At 43.7% G+C, this 20,069-nt stretch overlaps 3 protein-coding genes across 6 annotated transcripts; 1 reads left to right on the top strand and 2 right to left on the bottom strand.

Annotated features, from left to right (window-relative positions):
• The first annotated feature begins 252 nt into the window (after positions 1–252).
• On the top strand, positions 253–7,326 carry akt1s1 (AKT1 substrate 1 (proline-rich)). Of its 2 annotated transcripts, none has more exons than XM_086055841.1 (6): positions 253–418; positions 1,898–2,527; positions 3,054–3,354; positions 4,209–4,292; positions 4,372–4,550; positions 5,562–7,326. In XM_086055841.1, the coding sequence occupies exons 2-6, from the start codon at positions 2,153–2,155 to the stop codon at positions 5,697–5,699; spliced, it is 1,077 nt and encodes a 358-aa protein (XP_085911967.1). In that variant the 5' UTR covers positions 253–418; positions 1,898–2,152; the 3' UTR covers positions 5,700–7,326. The 2 variants fall into 2 exon arrangements, with proteins under 2 accessions (XP_085911967.1, XP_085911968.1); XM_086055842.1 differs by having other exon boundaries at positions 254–418; positions 3,078–3,354.
• Positions 7,327–7,613: 287 nt separating this feature from the next.
• LOC147134054 (tripartite motif-containing protein 16) lies at positions 7,614–12,677 on the bottom strand. Its single transcript, XM_086055843.1, has 5 exons — positions 12,614–12,677; positions 9,391–9,417; positions 9,256–9,318; positions 8,808–8,947; positions 7,614–8,351 (listed from the first exon to the last, which is right to left on the bottom strand). Exons 1-5 carry the CDS (start codon positions 12,633–12,635, stop codon positions 7,953–7,955), a joined length of 651 nt encoding a protein of 216 aa, XP_085911969.1. The 5' UTR covers positions 12,636–12,677; the 3' UTR covers positions 7,614–7,952.
• A 3,369-nt stretch (positions 12,678–16,046) lies between these two features.
• emc10 (ER membrane protein complex subunit 10) lies at positions 16,047–19,588 on the bottom strand. 3 transcript variants are annotated; one of them, XM_086055552.1, is made up of 8 exons: positions 19,412–19,588; positions 19,229–19,295; positions 18,751–18,863; positions 18,415–18,528; positions 17,896–18,080; positions 17,094–17,187; positions 16,741–16,860; positions 16,047–16,265 (listed from the first exon to the last, which is right to left on the bottom strand). In XM_086055552.1, exons 1-7 carry the CDS (start codon positions 19,502–19,504, stop codon positions 16,774–16,776), a joined length of 753 nt encoding a protein of 250 aa, XP_085911678.1. In that variant the 5' UTR covers positions 19,505–19,588; the 3' UTR covers positions 16,047–16,265; positions 16,741–16,773. The 3 variants fall into 3 exon arrangements, with proteins under 3 accessions (XP_085911678.1, XP_085911677.1, XP_085911679.1); XM_086055551.1 differs by lacking the exon at positions 16,741–16,860; XM_086055553.1 differs by lacking the exon at positions 16,047–16,265 and having other exon boundaries at positions 16,293–16,860.
• Positions 19,589–20,069: the final 481 nt, after the last annotated feature.

Raw genomic sequence — 20,069 nt, 5'->3', positions numbered from 1 at the left:
GTGTACACGGTACGCTCCATAGACAAGACAGTAAACAGGTGACATCACAGGCGGAACACGCTTGCTTTCACATTAAAAGCTCAGCATTTTTTCAGTCAAATTTCGGGAAAGATATATGCCAAATTTACATTTTCAGAGTTGATTGACATTTAAAGTGGATAATAAATCACCGCTTTGATGTGATTCTGTTCAACACAGCCAGATATCAAACACCGATGCGACGTTTTTGATAACGTCATATGTTTTATTTTGAAGACACAAAAAGGAATCGCTTACAGTTGTCTTCGTATGCTTTCCGCTGGTGACGAGCCTAGCTAGGGGAGAGGATCGCTTGAAGAAGGCACAGCACGTTTGACGAAGTAAAGTGAAGTTTAACCGCGCCGACTGAGTGGCAACTAGGAGGAAAGAAAGCGAACAGGTAGGTGAACATTCGACACGTTTTTGGTCGTCTGTACTGCGCGTCTCTGCGTGCAGGCGCCTGAAAATGGTGGTGTATTGCGGCTTCCATCATGAGGAGTCTGCACAAAACAACAACAACAACAGTTGCTAATAAATAAGCAGGAGCAAGGACAGCTCCAACAGCCACCGCAAGCATCGCTGAAATGCACTTGAAGGGGACAAACGTGCGAACACGAAGCACGGCGTGGCATTGAAACGGACAATGGGGCGATTACGAATCTACTTTAGCTCCAGTCGTTAGCATTAAGTGTGGTGAAAGTGCCTCTTAAGGAGATATAGTGCGTAATTTGTCATTTCAAAGCAGGTCACACGTGCCCTAAGAGAATATATTTGATATTTCGTAGGCTAAAGGATGACATGGAACTTAACGTCCTCTTGTCACACTCGTTGAAATCAGTCAATTTTGCGGGGGTTGGTTTTGTCTCATGTAAATGTTTGTTACCATGATGACCAGGCCGAGCTAGGGCATTGCACAAATGAGGGCAACTTAGTGACTTGACTTGACCGACAACTCTAGCGACTGTTTAACCCGCAAAAAAAACAACTTAAAAAGTGAGTCCCCTTAAAGGTTCAAGTACATTTTCACTGGTGAAGGCTGCTCTTCATGCCAAGTCACCAAACTGCAGTTTGTCAGTCGGTGTACCGAATCTTTGCCCATCTGGTCAAAATACACAAAGCATAAAGATGACATAACACTTAACACCCACTTGTGTAGTTTTGTGGAAGAGTGCAGTTTTCATTACTTTGACAACTGGGAGCAGAGCTTGGGCGTTACGACAAAGCAAGCGCTACTAAATGTTGACTGTGTGCTTTGGTCAAAATTTTTTATTTTATTTATTTTTTTAGTCATGAATGACCTTCATCCATACAAAGCAAATCATGCTCAAAGCTGAATGAAAACGAAAATGCTCCATATTGAACACCTCAACTGGAATAAAAAGGCCGAATCTGAATGGAATTTCACTTGGATTCACGGGTTTAGCCAGACTGCGTTCTGTCCACACATGCTATGTCGTCACATAAATGCGTAGCGGCGGAGTTTACGACCTCCTACCAGAGCTTGTTTGAGATGGATGAGCTTGTTTTGAACTACTTGTAACTTGGTTTTTAACAAAGTGTAAAATCAATCACGACTACTGTGCAAAATAGATGACTGAAGTCCGTGTTGATGAATCCCGTTATGTTACCGTTGATCTGTACGTCACAAGTTACAGCTGTCAAACGGCTGTAATTTGTGATTAATGTAGTGGCACATGTAAACAGTTGATCGGAATGTTTTCAATTGGAGTGACGAAAAAAAGTCCAACGTAAACCCGGTTCTTGATAACATAATATTATTCCTACAATATTAAGCCACAAAAATGCTTTTATTGTCTTAAGATGTTTGTACGGAGATTCCAGTTAGTTGGCTTACTTGTTGTTTTTACCGTCTCTGCAGATATCACCAGCAACTTGGCACCATCTATTCTCTCCCCTGGCTCCCTTTTGTGCTCTGAAACCATCTAGTCACTGCAGCATATCATTAAGTCACCCAGTGCCTCATACAAAAACTCCCTGTCCATCGTCACCAGTGCAACCCCCCTCCAAAAAAAGCCCCACACCAGCAAGTAAGCAGCATTGCTTTTCAAGATACGCCATTTGATAGGCCATTAGGGAACTCTGCATACACGCACACACACTACCTGACAGCATCATGGCCGCCATCACCAAGTCGTCTGAGCCGGAAATTGCGGACAACCACAGGGACAGCTGGGTGGCGCTCCTGGCCGCCGCCGATGCGTACTGCCAAAAATCGGGCTGCGAGCTGGCCATCCTCACAGCGTGCAAGAAGTTCTGCTCCTCGGCGCCAGACACGGACGCCGCCAAGAAGAAGCGGGAGAGCGGCGGTGGCGGCTTTCCCAGGGAGTGCGAGTTCTCGTACGCCGTTTGGGGTCAGGGCTTCTTGGCCGAGTCGGCGCGGCGCTACGTGGACGACATCGGCGTGCTGCACTCCACCACCTTGCTGACGACGCAGAGGCACATGCGCCACACCATCGCGGAGGTCACGTCGGAGGCCGGGCACAGGGTGGTGAGTCAGCTGCGGACGTGCTTCACCACGGCGAATCTTCACTCACCAGCTAGGCGATGAATTCATTTCATCGATTACATCGAGTTTATTCGTCACTACAATTGTATGCGTTATTTATTTCAGGTGCACTATTTGGATTTGAATTCATTATTTTTTTAAATATATTTTCAAGTGTTTTTGAAAATTATTTGATCATTTTTTAAATTTTCATTTTACCGGGTATTTATAAAACCTGACACCTACAATAGAAATAAACACTCGGAGTAAAAATAATCCACAATGTAAAAAAAAAAAAAAAATCCAAAGTACTTTAAATTCCGGAATGCTGACTAATATATGTGTCATATTGAATGCACTTGTTAACTTATTTACATGTGGGTTTTTTTTCCTGAATAGTAAGCACTTATTTTCTCATTATCTGTCAAGAAATATTTATAATATTTCTGTGGCCATTAATGCAAGTTCACACTGGGGAAAAACTTCCATTTCGGAGCTTGTTTGGTTTTCTTCTGGTCCACCGGTCCAGCCTCATCCTGGTCGTGGGTTGCAGAACGTGACCGGTGATGGCGTGCTGGGCGGCGTCAGCCCCAACAGCAGACTCTACTCGCAGAACTACCCGTCCATCTACAGCTCTGGGGGCGTCCCGGGCCAGGGTAACAACAGCGAGCGCGAGCACGACAAAAGCGCCCAGGAGGCCACCCGGCAGGGCAGGCAGCGCTCGGGCATCGTCGACTTGGAGGAAGAGTGCGAAGATGACGACGAGGATGAAGACGAGGAGGAAGAAGAGGACATGGACGAGAAAAGACCCTTTGGCAATGAGAGCGCAGGTCAGGACTGATGGCCTTTTTACACAGACTTAATCCACAAAGTCAAAGAATCCCACTGGACGCTTGTTTACGCAGACACAGGTGTCATTAATACAGTTGCTCGTCCCACCAGTTATTCACGGTCGCTGCTTCCTTGAACATTAGAAATAAACAATCACACCTTGCACAATCAAGATGAACACAACAGACTAAAATAATCCAGTGTATAACAAAGTCCATGGCACTTTGAATTATCATAATAAACATGACAATTCCAAATAATGCACAGGATACAAAAAGTCAAAAGGCACTTCTAAAAAATCAATTATAAATATTCCACTATGTATAAAAGAAGTCCGTGGCACCATGCATAATTGAAATAAAGATCATGACTTGAACTAATCCACCAAGTATAAAAAAGTCCCTGCACTTTTCAAAATAAAAAACCCTCAATGACCAGGAACAATCCACAGGGCACTAATTTTTGCAACAGAAATAAATGCAACATTTGGAAATAATCCATAGTGTTAAGAAGGTCATGAGTACCTTGCACAATTGAAATAAACACTATGACTAGAAATAGCTAGCCCACAGAGTATTAAAAAGGTCCACTGCACTTTGCAAAATGAAAGAAAAAAAACGACATCCAGAAATGGGCTGTCACTGCACTCCACAGGACAAAAAATATCTTACACAACAAGTAGAAACAATCCATAGTGTATAAAAAAAAGTCCACAGCACCTTGCGCAATAAAAATAAACACAAGAAACTAGAAATAATCCAGAGAGTATAAAAAAAAAAATCCATGGCAATTTGTACAACAGCAAGAAACACAAGACACAAGAGTGAACACAGACGTCCACGTTGTGTTTCAGGCGTGTTCTCCATGGACGAGGACTCGCTGTCTCGCGACTGCGAGCCCTTCTTTGAGTCTGACGGCGAGGAGGAGAGCACTGACGGTCAGTCCGCCTGCGCCCACACGCTCATGCGCGAACACCAGCGGTCCGGTCCGTTCACGCGTTTGTGTTTGTCCCGCAGGCTCGTTGAGCGAGGAGGCGCCGCCGCCCTCGCGCGGCATGGCCGTGGGCCACCACGGCGTGCACGCGTCACGGCACGCCCACCCCATGGCGCTGGCCCGCTCGCTGCCCGTCTCCGTGCCCGTGTGGGGATGCAAGGCGGGGCGGGCGGCGCCGGGGGAAGGCAACAGCGGAGAACGGGTAAAAACATCACACATTCTGACACTTGTATTAATGGTACACAGACAGACAAAGATAGTTAGATACATACCTACTTAGATAGCTAGCTAGCTAGATGGATCGATAGCTAGCTAGCTAGTTGAATAGGGAATGCTGGGATATCACCTTGTCCCTGAAGGCAACACATAGTTGGACGGACTGACAGAAAGAGAGGCAGATTGAGAGACTAAACATTGAAGGACATTTAAAAAATGTTTGAGGAGTGCCGTGATTTCAGATGGCTCAAAATGCAACACCTGACTTGAAGAGATGGATAGAAGGACAGGCAGGCAGATATATGGCTGAGGAGCACTGTGGATGGATGGATGGATGGTTGCCTTTTGAAATATTGGGAAGAGGAAGGCACGTACATAGAGAGAATTCTTGTTTGTTTGTTTTCATGTTGTTTACTGGGAGGTGTCACTTGATCGTTTTTAAGACAAAGACTGCATTCTTTACACTATTGTGACAACTCCCTCGCATCATGTGACCGCTAATGACATCTGCGTCCGGTGCAGCTGAGAAGACTCTGGAATGCCAGACAAGGGAGGATAAAGTGATTTCACTGGAAAGCCCCGGTATTTGATTGTGGAGAACCCTAAAATGTTCCACTTCAAAATAATAGAAATGTACCCTAAAATGGCAACTTCAAACCAAAATGGCAGGTTTTTTTCAAGCATGGCTTCTCATGACATGCCTACCAAATTTCGTATTGCTAAATAAAACTGGCCTCTGGGGCTACAATTTCAAAGTAGTCCTCGAGTGTCTTTGAAGGACCCTTAAAATGTCCCTATAAAGTCAAAATGGCTGACTTCCTGTGTCTCTTTGGGCATGGCTTCAGGACAGACATGCCTCCCAAATTTCTTGTTGCTATGTCAGACTGACATTTATTTCAAATTGCTAAGTCCATCTTACATTTCAGACCCTTGGACATGGCCTTTTTAAAGCAAAATGTTCCCGGTGTAATGCAGCATTCCGTATGTGTCCTCTCAGGTGGGCTGCGCCGACTTGGAGCACATTGCTGCCAGCATGAAGGCCCTTCTGGCACCCGGGGCCACTGACGGGACAGAAATGTTCGGGGCCCTGCCACGACCCCGCGTCAACACGGGCGACTTTTCGCTCAAGCACTGAATGCGAGTGCAGGGTGCGAGAGTCGTATGCTATGTGAAAACTGTGTGGGGAAAAAAGCAAAATGCACCTCCATTCATCGCTCGCTAATTCAAGGAGGTAATGCAACACAAAAAAAACAAAATGGCCGATGACGCACCTGGAAAGTTAAGAAATGCTACGCTGTCGTAGCCACACAGAGGCGCAACAAAATCTTTTATTTTTAGTTTTTACGTTTTTCGTCTAATTTGTTGTATATCCCACATGTGCTCCGTGTTAATGCTACATGCTAATGTGTTTTTATAGTGCACACAGGTGAGTAGAACGGTTTCACATTGTCTAAAAGTTTCAATTCCAATTAAAACACTAATTTACGCTAGAGATTGTAACTATGTTACCTTTTGCTTAGCATCTAAAAAAAAACAACGTTATTACGATTGTATTGTTTGTTCTACACAGGAGGATGACTTTTCAGAAGCATACATACGCGGACACAAAAATTGATCGCATTTGCATGTCTGTGAGTTAGTTACCTTAGCATAGCGTGTGGAAGCAGGAATCTATCTTGACATAGCAAACACTCCAAAATACAAAGTCTGGTTTCTGCACGACTAGTACGATAATAAAAGTCAAAGCATTTTGTTTGTTGATGCTAGTAATGCTGGGATGCAGGATAATCACCAGCTGAACTAGCGAGTTGCCAGCTAGCTCACCATCCTGAACAATAGCTACAAAAAAGATTCACTCCACAAAATAACATTTCTGCCATAACTTAAGTACTTTTCAGAAGCACACATATGCAGACATGAGAATTGGTCAGACTAGCATCTCTTCTCAGCAACATTTAGCCTGGCTTAAGTTAGCTTAGCATTGAGTGAGCAAGCAGGAGGCTAGCTAACACGCCAAAATACTTGTCAACATCTGTTTTTGACACAGAAAGTAAGCTAAAAGTAAAACATGTTTTAGTGTTTGGCTGGGAAAATTGGTAGCTAATCAAAGTGGTCGGTAATTAGCTCATAATTTACAAAATATGACTGACTGTACAAAACAAAGACAACATTTCTGTTGGGCTGCGATAAGACCAAAAAACAAAATTTTGATGCTTTATCTCTCAATATTGTTGATGCTGAATTAGGATAAGCTAACTACCTAACTGCACAAATGATTCCAAACATGACATTTACGTCGGTCGTCTGTGATTTTCATCTTTTGTAACCCTTTTGAGTACTTCCGTCATTGTTGACGTGGTTTATAGCGTGTGGTGGCATGTTAGCATGGAGCAGACGGATGGTAACAACAATAATAGCTCTTGGTGCGTCGTCAGGCCCTCATTCAAAAACATTTGTTCTCCTTGAAGATTAAAATGTGAAAAGCTAATGTTGAAAATGTTGGCACACCAGCAGCACCTCTCATAATTCTTCATAAGTCCTAACTTAGATATTTGCCTCTGTACTTTGCAAACCGGTGACTGACTCGTCCAATGATTGTACTTCAAGCGTTTTTTGTTATTTCTTGAACGAATGACTGAGACTGACAGAAGTGAGATGAGAAAAGTTGGGACTGAAAGCAAAAGTGAAATGTCAAAAGTGACTTTTGGGTAGATGTTCTCTAAGTTCTTTTGTGTTTCAAATAAAGGAGCAACACCAAGTAAGATGGCGTGGGCTTGTTATGGCATAGTGCACTGCAGTACTGCAATAGATCGGTGCCCTCCTATAAGAAAGGGGGGTGCGGTTCCTCAAAAGGAGTGACTTCTTGTGGGGTTTTTTTTGTGTAAAATATTACCTTTTTGTGGAAAAAAAGGATTTTTGTTGAAAAATACAACTTGTTTTGTTCGGAAAAGCAATTTCCAACTGTATTCTGAAAAATAAGACTTTCTCATTCATTCATTCTCATTCAAGACTATAAATTTATCTTCTCAGTTATTTATTTATTGATTTATGTATTTATTTTTGGTAAGGAAAAAAACATTTTTGTAAGATTGTTTTTGTCCTGAACAAAAATCTCCCCCCAAGAATGAGTTATTTTTGTATACATAGGTTGACTTTATTTGGCACTCTGAAAGATGCAAAACAAGCTCTCTAGGACACATGCAAAGATACAAAGTAATCTATGCCTATTTCAAAAAAAAAAAAAAAAAAAGAGCAAAAAACGGAATAATACACAACAGTATAATAAAACAATTGGGCATCAACACACTACTTCCACCTTGGATTCCTCGAGTGCTTGTTCCACCTTAAATGTCCGCTCGTTTCACCCGCCAGCCTGCAGCCGAGCCATTCACTCATCCTTTTTCCGAATGAGGCAGAAGGAGTTTGTGCCAACCCACATGGCGGGCAGGAGCTTCTCCTGCACGCCGATCTTGAACTTGTGCACCAGCCGCACCTCCTTGTTGCCCTCGCCCTCCACCAGCAGGAACTTGACGATGCCGGCCGGCTGGTCCACGTACACGCCCAGCGTTTGGCACAGGGGCAGGTCCACGTCCACGTTCTCGCCGTTGTGCCACACCTGGTAGCAGGAGCCCGACCAGCCCACGCCCCAGGAGCTGGCGTTCTCGCCCAGGCCGCAGGGGCCTTCCTTGCGCGGGGCGCTCTCCGCCACCGTGCCGATCACCACCCAGCCGTCGTAATCCACTTCCCAGTAGCCGCGCGAGCCCAGCAGGCCTTCCTTACACAGCACCTGAACGGGAACGCCAGGTCAGACGCGCATCCGTTCAACCTTCGCGGATACAAATCTGAATTTATTTCCCCCCCCCCCCTCGAAGAAAACAGACTTTTTTATTGACTTTTTCTACATTTCGCGGGGAGAAAAGATTTTTTCTTTTAAAAATCAACTTTCTAAAAAAAAACAAAAAAAAAATAGGACTTTTATTTTGCACAAATACGGAGTATCGTCAGAAAAAATACTTTCCTCCCCAGAAAAAAAGGAAATGTTATAAACACTTTTTTCATTCAAAAATATGAGTTTGTGAGAATGGGTCTTACGTTGGTTTTACTCATGATAGTCATGTCCACCAAATTTCATGTTGCTAGTGAATTTGGCTCGGGGGACTGAATTTTGCAAAGGTCTGTAGGAGTGTATTTTATCTGAAGGGACCTTAAAAAGTCTTGAAGGCAAAATGTCCGCCTTGCTCACCTGTGGCGAGTGTTCGTATCTCTCTGGTCTGTTGGGATACGGACAGACGACATCTGATGTGCGCGCCACTTTAGCTCCGCTTTCTGAGATCCACAGCAGCTTCTGCGCCGTTTTGTCGTCCAAAGACAGCGGCATCCAGTCTGGGCAGGAAGTCAAGAATTACTTTAGCCAGTGCAGATGGATTAAAAACGCTGTCCACCATTGATCCCAAAACACTTGACGTCATATCAGCTCTGACTTTTGGGTCTTCAACTGTCTTGATTTTGCTTTCAGCATCCCGTTATAGCGAAGACGTATTTAGCACACATTATTTTAGTTAGCACTGAGCAAGCTGATAGCGCTAGTTAGCTTAAAGCAAATTCATGTAGGGCTAACACAAAATCATTAGCATGAAACAGTGAGTAACAGTTGTTGTTGATAATTGTATTGGAAGTATTTAGTAACTAACGTTTGAGAAAGTCTGCCCTGGTGGTTGGTTCGGGGATGTTGGGTTCGTACGGCGGCAGCTTCTCTGAAGAGACATAAAAACATTTAAAGTTGTTATTAATTATCACGGATAATTATCTTACGATTAATTGATTACCTTCTGCTGCCCCATTATTTTTTCTTCCTGTAAAAGGAGAAAGAAGTTAGTCCAAACTGAGTAAACACCTGCTGTGTGAGCAACACAGAATTTCCACTTTCTTTCCAAGATTTCTAAGAATGCACACATACTCGCATACAAAAAGGACCTTGTTCTTGTAAGTAAAAATCAATTTCTTGAATTATTTTTATCTGATTACGACTGACTTTTTCTTGTAATAAATACAGTTGAAATAATCTCAAGTGTATAAAGAAATATGGTAAATTTAGATGCATGCTCCTTGAAATCTATCAAATTGCGTGGTGTCCTGCAGGGGTCAATTTGAGGTCCTGTACTATTTATATATGCTCACTCTTGGCAGTGTCATCAAGAAGAATGGAGTCAACATCCAGTTACGCTAATGATATGCACGTCCAACGATGACCTCAGTCCAATGAATGCTTTTTCCCCCACTTTATTTAAGACATCAAATCCTGGATGGCAAAAAAAAAAAAAAAAATGCTTTCCTGATCTTAACCATGACAACACTGAAGTTTTGGTCAAGAGAAACAAAATTACAAATGCCGTCTTTAAACCCGTCCTCGCAGGTGAACAGTTTTACACTGAGCTCTCTTGAGTTCCACACACAAAACAAAATCTTTTTTTTTTTTTTTTACTGTCGGAAAAGCATTTTAAGATCACCTTAAAGTTGGTTGTAATCCTATCTTCTAACGTGCACTGAATGATCCAAGCAACCAATTCCTAAAGCAACTGTTGAGACCTTAATCTGCCAAACCTCTTTAACCTCTACATCATCAAATGTGGTGCAGGGGGGATCTAAGGATCACGGGTGGGGCTTTGTGGGGTGTCGTGTCTTTCCTCGAAATGGCGTGAGAGCATTTAACGAGCGGCCTTTGATTCCAGGACCCTCCTGGCATGATCCTGGCATTCCCGCTGAGATCCGAGATCCGCGGATAATCCCGTCACTTATCGGAGCAATTAAACGTTTAAAGCAGGACGCCTCACTCGCACCGCATAAATCAAAGTCGTTAGTGCAGTGCTACCTTCAGTTTTTCCTACTTGCTCAATTTTTGCAAGCCAAAATTGGAGTGTGGAGCCAACGTCAGGTACACCGGAGCTGTTAAGGTACTCTCCACAGTCCGCTGCTGTAGACTACAACTCACGCTCACACGCAGACTAAACGACTCCCAACTTGTTGGTATTAAATCATGCTGGTAATGTTTTAGCATGGCCTTTGAATTAAAGTCCATTTAAAAATTTGGGGAATTAATTTCATCACAAAACATTGTTCCCCTTAGATTCCGATGTTTTCTTGCAAAAATATTACTTAATTCTTGTATTTTAGGACGACCATTGAATTAAATTGAAGATGTATTTTTCGAAACAATGTGAATTCACTAGCTCTATATAAATCTTAAATTAATATTGTTACTACTATTAAGAGTAGCACCCTTTGATGAAAGCAGCGGAAGAACGCCTGGAAGACGAGCAAGGATTATGGGATCCGCTTGGCGGTTTTGGACGCGTTCCACGCGTGTGATGAAGACGTATGACAACAAAGGTCAGCTCCAGTGAGGCTTGGCCTCTTCCGTCTTTCTCCTCCCGAGATGAAAGGAGAGACTTGACGGAATTACTTTACGCCTCCAGCTCCTCCGGCCGGCTCAGCTGGGCAACATGACACGGCAAAAACAAATCATCGGCGAGCCTCGAGTGAGCCCGTTCACTGCGTGACCTTGCCCAGCCAGCGGGATGTCAGACGGAAAACACTTATTGCACCTTTACATTTTTTTTCGTTGAAAAAATGTTATTGTTGTATGACATCAATTTTTACAAAAATATGGTTGAAATCGCTAGCATAGAGCAGTGACAGTTAGCGGAGAACTTGATTGCACAGAACTAGTTAGCGTACGTTTATCAATGTTACAGTTAGTGCTGAGCAAAATATTTTGGCATTGTTAACATTACGTTGTTGGATCTTTTGGGGGGTTGGTAAAATTTGGCATTGCGGAAAATGACAACTTTACTCTCATAGAACTCTAGGTTTAAGTTGTTGATGGGCAATAATGTAGTTGCACAAGTGTGCACACCCTCTTATAACTGGGTAACTGTGGCTGTGTTCGGAATCAACCCATCACATTCAAACTCATGTTAAATGGGACTGCCACCTTTTCAAGTGCATTATCCCCAAATAAAGTTCAGATGTTCCAGTAGGCTTTTCCTGACTTTTTTAGTCTGCTCAAGCCATGTACACTACCTGGAATTTGAATAAATAGGGGTGTGTAGACTTTTTATATCAGTTGAGCTGGTGGGAAATGTGAGTGATGGGATTGATGGCAGGCGGATGAAGCCAAAGAGGATGATTGATGAGGGCCCCCAAAATACGTTGACTCGGAAAACACGGCTCATTAATCAAGAGGGATAAAAATGAGCTTCAAACGGATCCACGGTGGGGACGCGACGGCAAACGACGCGAGGCCGCAAAAGCCGCCATTGCAACATTCCTCCACGTGAGCTTCTGAAATGTTCCACAATCATCATCTTTTTGAACAAAAAAACAAAAAACTTAAATAGTGTTCAACCATGAAGTTGGCATAAAAAAGCAAACAATTTTAGTGGACAATACAATACAATACAATTTTATTTGTATAGCGCATAATGGTCTTTTTTTTAAATGAATTATAAGATTGAGTTGTTCCTTTCTAGGGAAAAAAAACTTTTGGGGTAAAAAAAAAAAAAAAAACTTTCTCACAGACTGTATTAAGTGTTTCAAAGCATTTGAATTCTCTTATTAGTAGTTAACGCTTACATAAGATTAAGATTTTCTTTTCTCGCCAAAAGCATTTGTGAAAATGTGATGTCTATACAAGTAGTTAGTTTTCTTAGAAATATTTTTTAATTCAGTCAATACAGTCTCATAAAAAGTTATTTTTAAATGCAACTGTTTCTGAAACATTCCCAAGGAAAAACTCAATTTCTTTTATTATCGTCGCATTTTTTAAATGATCTTTTTACTATTAGGTTGGGTTGTTTTTTTTTTTGTCACATGATTCAAGGAATAATTGCTGGAAAGGTTTTTCAAAAGAATTTTGTTCTGGAAACATTTTTTTTTTCTTTTAAGGCTACAATTTAATTGTTGCCGTGAAGAAGAACTTTGAGGTCAACATATAGATATCGATTAAAAAAATAACAAAATGGCATTTTTGGGTGGACTTTGTGTTCCTACCTGCTTTCTTGGCAATGGGCATGTTGCTTGCTTGGCTTTTGTGGTTTGTCAGGTCGGGCGCCAGTCGGTGTGGTGAGACTCTCCCGTGGGCGAGCCCTCTTATTACTTTCCAGATGGGGGTGGGGGGTGGGGGGGCGTTGTAGCGCAGGACCCCCGTCAACACTCAACAAGGGGCGAGGTGTCGGATGATGCCATGCCGGTGCATGTGGAGTCAGGGCGGAGGGGGTGTCGCTCATTTGCATGCACGTGAAAGCAGCGTGTGTTGGAAAACTCAAACAAGCAGTTTGGAGCTCAAAATGGAACATGACGTAAGATCCTGCAGTCTTGACGTCTTGCTGCCCTCAAAGCCACACCCTTGCTTAAAACCTTAAAGGGGAAGTTAGAAGAACAATGTTTTTTCAAGAATATGTTCTATGCAAGCCCACTAGTTGAAACAGAGCATTCTGATAAATATTGCGTTTGTGGAATAAGTGTTAATCCACTCGTTTTCAACCATCTCTGGGGGCGGCCATTTTGTCTTGTGTCGACTGAAAAGACATCACAACTGCTCACGACGACCAATCACGGCTCAGATTCAGAAAACGTCAGCCGTGATTGGTCGTTGTGAGCACTTGTAATGTCATTTTCAGTCGAAAGAAGACAAAATGGCCGCCCCCAGAGATGGCTAAAAACGAGTGCATTTTGCTGCTTAACTTATATTCCACAAACACAAAATTAATCAGAATGGCGTGTTTCAACTAGTGGATCTGCTGGGAACATATTCTTGAAAAAAATATGTTTGGGTTGACTTCGCTTTAACTCATGTTTGGCACCCTCATTGAACCATAGCCCTATTTTGAAACCCTAACTCCAGTTGAAACTTTAATATTCACTTGAAACCCTACTCTATCCCCTAACAGACTTACAACCCTAATTTGAAACCTTCACATACTAAAAACCCTACATTCAAGCCAAGACCCTGGCTTGATACCCTTCCCTAAAATCCTTACCCTCGTTTGAAACCCTAACACTGATTTAAAACATTAATCCTGACTAAAAACCCTACTTTGTGAAACCGAAACTCTAGTTTGAAACCCAAATTTTGACCTTGAAACCCCAACCCTAGTTGAAATCCCTAACGCTGACTTGAAACCCTACTTTGAAACCCTGACCCTGGTTAAAACCCTAAGCTCTGTCTTGGACGTCTCCGTCGTGACTGCATTAATAACGTTGTGTCGAGTTGATGTGAATACCTCGTCTTCTTTAGGGGAGCCGAGATATTTTAACGAGGCGCGGTAGACGAGCGCATGTCCCTGCCGCTGACCTCTGACCTCTGTTTACGAGCAGCAGCCAGCGTTAGCGTCCCTCTCGTGTTGCCCGATTACACGCTAACACGTCGGCGCTGTGGGCGAAATGGAGAGCACGATAAGCGGCACGGATGCTTTTGGCCTGACTGATGGCGGCCAGCTGCCAGCGGGCCGACGTCTCGACGTCTCGCTTCCAGACCGGCCGCACCACGTGCGCTTGGCTGCGTTGATGCCGCAGCGCCTTGAGCATCTCCAACAACTGCTAAGGTTTGTAGCACGGTTTAAGATTAAACACGGGCCCCCTCGTTAGCGTTATGTGATTTTAGCCCAGAAAAATCTGACTTTTTGGGGGGAACAAAATAACGGTCTCACTTGTTTGTCACAACTTTTTGCCCAAACAAAGTCAAAATCAGACATTCTGCAGATTTTTGGCGAATCTGAAAAAAAAGGCTTTCGTGCTGGAAAAAAAGACTTTTCTGTGGGTAAAAAGTCAGACTATTTTGCCAAAATAAATAACATAACTTAGCGTCATTAGCACTTAGTTTTAGCGTTAGCCTAAAAAAAATCCCAAATGGGTATTCTTGGAAGCAAATGCAAAGTCTCCTAGCTTAAGGTGCTCAAATTTAGTGTCTGGCTGAAACCAACGGGCCCCTCGACTTTTAGTGCAACATAAACCTTGCTGTAGAAGCCTCAGTCACGACACTGACATGCCAAGACACATGGCCCTGGAGATTTAGGAGCTGTCACGGATGTAACCCCCCGAAAGCCCCCCCGCCGTGTTTTCCTGGCTAGGCCGCTAAATCCTGGGTGCTCCCTGTGTGCCGCTGCCAAGGATGCGGCCGGGTGACAACTCCCTGATCCATGATCACTCACTCTTGGTTGCCAAAACTCCTTTCCAACCCTAATCAAGGCTCGTAACACTCAATTGAAGGCAGAACCCTGTCCCAAAACCCTACAAGTTGTCATGTCACTTGCGGTACCGGTGTCACAAAAATGCAAAATAGCTTCCACAGATAATCAACAGAGTTTTTGTCCTCCCCCAAAATATTTGTGGTTATTTTTTTGACCAAAAATGATGGGATTCTAACCAATGCTATGCTCTCATTTGCAGAACCCAACGTCACTCACTAGGCCAGGGCCTGCCTTTTAAAGCCACACACATTTAAAGTCACATATACTGCAGTGTAGAACGTGAGTATGGTTAGCCCCAAATTGGCAAAAATTGTACACCTGCACCTCACATGCGTATTTTGAATCAACATAACGCTTACAAGGGGAGGGACCTGTCGTTTGTATTTGAAACATGTCTTCTGGGACACCAGTCCTAGAACCTTTCTGACACACCTCATGTGCAACGAGTAATAATACACAGTGTAAACAATATTCATGGAAGGTTTCTTGATGCTTTTGCGCAAGCGTGATGTTTGTCATGCAACACATGCCGTTTTTCAACACGCACGCACGCACACACAGACGACGACAATCATGTTTCAATGTCCTGGCGCTTCCTGGTAGAAGCGCATCCATCAGCGTGGTCTCCCATGATGCACCGGGGCCCTGCCAGCCGGGGCCTCTGCCGATTGGACGGCGGGGCTGGGTGTCAGCGAGGCGCCGCCCGAAATAAGCGGCCAAACTATTTCACAGTTGGACGGCCGTACTAAAAACAGCCGGTCGGAGGGAGCGAGCGCATACATGGACGTAAAGTTTTGCGGACCTGCGTGTTTCGAGCGCCACACACATTCAAAATACACGCCGTCGGCTCTCAATTGCAATACAAAATAGTTTCCAAAATATTTCTTTACTTATCATTCTTTGATGTACATGTGTGCTCTCTTTTCGCATTAGGTGCCTTAGGAAGGCCGGCGCCCCAAATGCACCACCTTCCACTGGTGCAAAAGTTCAATGTAATAATTTCTAGTACTGACACCAGTTTTGCTTTTTGTCCTTGTTAAATGCATACTCCAAAGGTTAATGAGCTGTTTGTGAGCTATCGTTTACATGTTGCATCATATCCTAACTTGTGTCGTTTTGAATGATGTCCTATATCTCCCAAAGTATGCTATGGCGCTCCATATGATGCAGATGCAGTTACAAACTATTTTTAGTTGTTGTTGTCGGAATCTAAAATAAACAGTGAAGCACTTCAATGCCATGGGCTCATAAATACTTTTTATTTTCTTCACAGTAGTATTAAAAAAAAAAAAAGATCACATTAACGCTCATGTACAGCAGCTCAAGAATTAAGGGGGGGGGGGGAATCATCGGCCGCCGCCATTGGCTGCTCCGCCGCCGCCAGCCCCGCCCCCAGATTGGTCCTGAGCGCCTGACATCATCAGGAAGAGAACCAGGGGCACAATGTACATCCACTGGAAAAAAAAAGAATTTATTTGTTGATTTTTTTTTTTTTTTTTTCAGATTGGCTTCAAGGCAAGAATTAGAAAAGCATGTTAGTGGGTTGTTAGTGGTTAAGTGGAACATGATTAAGTCAAGCCCCTCCACACAATCATTCCCAGTTAGAAATTGCCGATCTTTATCGTTGAAAAGCGCCGTATTTCCTCAAATAGTGGCCTCTGCTGTAATAGACGCCGCCGCGCCTCAATTAATGAGTTGACTGGACCCACACGGCCGAGAGCGGAAGCATCTTGACTGACTGACACCAACATGTTGTGTCTTTCCTTTGCTAACCAAAAGAGTAGCACCTACAGAGGTGCCCGGTCGCCTGGTCTTTCTGCAGTTGAGTACTACCAAAGCGATGGTGGCCACTGTGTGAGGAAATGAGCAGGATGAAGAGGAGGAAGATGAGAAGGGGGAGGAGCCACGATGAAGCATTCTCATGTTTACTTCCAGTGAGTGAATCTGAGGGTGGGGGGAGCTTCAACTCTGCTCTCTGCCTCCCCCTGCTGGGGGCTGTGCCGAATTGGAGGCCATGAGGAAGATTGCGCCTCCAAGTATCAAATACCACTGCAACACAACAGCACAGCGAGCGGCACACAGCAGTCAGCAAGGCGCAGCGTGTGCCACCACACGGCGCCACCTTCAGGCGCAGGTCTTTTTTTTACAACTGACAGCCACAATTTGGGAAGCGCTTTTGGAAAACATCCACCTCGGCACGTTCGGGGAAGCAAAAAAGAAGCAAGTTTGACAAGCGGGAAAGACGAGCAAAGCTCCGCGGACGAGGTGGGGAATCCACTTACGTATTTAGCGAAGAAAGACTTCTGCTCCTGGGGATTCTTGCCTTTCTTCTCTGACTCCTGCTCCATGCGCTCCAGGAACAGAGCCGTCTCGGGTCTGCGAGGACAATTTGTGGCAATTAGAAATCAAAAAAGAAAAACGTGCCACTGAGTGCTGAGAGCTGACAAATCCTGACGGGAATGCAAGGCTGACAACCCAACCGCAACTGAAGCTGACGGGTAGAGATGGCTGAGAAAAGAAGGGAGGGGAGCACCTCATGCAACAGAGAGAAATACAAAGCCACTAGATAATCCACAGAAAAAACCCTGCCCCCCCCCCCTCAGCCAAAAAAATAATGACTTCAAATTTAGAGTAAAGCAGTATAACTTGATTATTTCTCTCTAAAGGCGATGCCATCCTCATGTTCAACACTGTCTCTGTGGCCTTGAGTGTGTGTGGCTTTAAAAGGCGGGGCCTGGTCTGGTGAGTGACGCGGGAGTCAGCCAATGAGAGTGTAGAGTTGGCTGTTATAAAATCAAATTAGCCAAGCGGATGGCTGTTAGCTGGCTAACTGTTAGCCACTCTTGCTGCTGTTGAGTACCGGCCATAGCGAGGTTGACAATAAATTGTTTATTTTGTTGCCATTAGTTCAAAATAGCCATTTTGTGTCGACTTTATTGTCTAATCAAATGATTCGATTCAGCGTTTCCCTGGCCCTACACGTAGTCTTAATTCCTGCCATCGTCTCCTCTCGCTAGTTACTCACGACACCAGAAATCAACACGTAGAAAGGTCAAGAAGCAATCGGCGGTACGACTGACGGACCCGGGCGCGTTGACGGGAGCCATGACGCTGAGCGTGGTGTTGAAGAGCTCCAGGTCCACCTCGTCCTCCACGTCCGTCCCCGTGCACGCCCCGGGCAGCGTGACGATGGAAACGCCAATCAGCGTGCCCGACACGTCCGTGTGCAGCGTGATCACGTCGCTCAGGTGGGACTCCACCATGGCACACTGAACAGAGGGGACATGGCAATCATGATGACGATTAGTGTTCAGAATGTTTTTCACATGCTAGAGCAGTGGTAGTCAAACCTTTTATACCTGTCAATTATCTTACATATGTTCTTCTATTGTGGGAAAAGTCGTAATTGATGGAAAAGTATTTCCCAAGATGTCCTAAATGAATTGATGTTACATGATTGAATACAATACAATTTTATTTATATAGCGCATTTCATAACAGCTGGGGGCCAATCAGTTGAGAAAGGTGCAGGTTACATGACCCCTCCAAAAGTTGGATAATGATAATCAAAAGCAAATAATTTTAGCATGTTGAAAGACTTACAGCTCTGACAAAGGCGGTGAGGTATCCATCCATCTGTCGCTCCGTCTGTCTGTCAGCCTGCAGGGAAACCCGAGGCACTCGGATTCGGTACAGGCCATCCACTGATGCCACTTCCTGTCAGAATTTTTAATACGTTAATATTGCCTTCAATCAAAAGTGGATAAACATTTGTGCTTGTGGGCCAGGTCACTTGAAATGGAGGTTAGAAAAAAGAAAGGTTTACTTGTTTTTCTTAATAATACAATTCGGGTTGGGGTTAAGTTTATAATTTGTTTGTATGTATATATACATTTTTTTTAATGGTTATTATTGCAGTTTTCTGCTGCTTTTACTTACTTTGATCTTAACTCTGTCATCCTGCGTTAGTTGGTTCTGACTAAGGGACACTCCGGGCTCCCTGCCGGCTTTCAGCAGCAGCGCTCCACGCACCCGGAACTTGCTTACGTCATCTGGACAGAGATCGCGCGAGAGTTCCCGATGAAATGCACCTGTTTATGGCACTGTCAAATGGCGGCGACAGTTCAATCGTGTGGGAGCAAAGTAAATACACAGGGCATTTGAGAGACAAGAGAGGGTGACGTGAATTACATTTAACACACGCCGAATTGAAAACAAGATTGAAGAGTTTGAGAATATGTCACCGAGCACAGCCCGGTAAAGCCGGTAGGTTAACTTCAGACTACTTTATCAAAAAAGTTGAATATTTTCGAATCGCGTCTGGTCGCGAGGTTGTTCTCCCCAGTTGCACTGAAGCAGCTTTGTAAGGTAACTAACAAACACGACAGAATTGCATTTAACAGTCAAACGTCCTTACCAACTTCAAAAGAATGTTCTAGAGGCACAGAGAAATCACTGAATTCCGTATCTTGTAGGTCGCCAACCTGAAAATTGAGAAGAAAAAAAACAACCTGTGAAGCTGCCGTTAGCCTTTTAGCACACATCGCTAACCGCAACATCGAAGAGCAAATGCGACGAATTGAAAACGACACACACGTACCCTCCTGCCATTGTTGCACCAGGCGTTCTTAATACACACAAATAATACAATAAAAGAAATAAATGCCATTTCGAGTGATAATAAAGGCTTCATTTTTGTATAAGACCAAACGAGTCCAAGTAGGCAAGGGCGACGCAGCGTTCACAGAACACCGTTTAGTGCTTCCGCTGGTTTCTTTCGCAATAAGAGTCTACCACATAAACGACAACCCGTATTTTCTGCCGGCTAACGATTTAAATGGTACAGAAGACATTCTTATTAAAAACATTCCAAATGTATGTATTCCAGCTTGAGTCATTAAACAAACTGCCGAATAACATGGTGAGAGAAACCAACATCCAGCGCTTCATGAGTGTTATCATAAGAGTCTCCCAAATAAAGAACTACTTGTTTGTTTCTGTGTTATCATTTATCAAACAACCGACAAAATATTTAATGGATAGGTTCAAAAGAAATTCATGTTTTAGGGTAAGCGAATTAAAAGCATAACTGTTGTGTGATCATATTATATGCTGCACCTCTCCTGATTGGATGACAGAGGTCGCCAAATGACCAACAATAAAGTACATAAAACATAGTTCCCTTATTTCCCAAAAGAACACAGAAAATAATGACTAAAATAAAATATTTATATAAGAAACATCCATGGATTTAATAA

The sequence above is a fragment of the Filicampus tigris genome, chromosome 16 (assembly GCF_054856515.1).
Source record: "Filicampus tigris isolate MCC_2025a chromosome 16, RoL_Ftig_1.0, whole genome shotgun sequence".
Taxonomy (NCBI): Eukaryota; Metazoa; Chordata; class Actinopteri; order Syngnathiformes; family Syngnathidae; genus Filicampus; species Filicampus tigris.
This window is presented reverse-complemented; position numbering and strand designations above follow the sequence as displayed.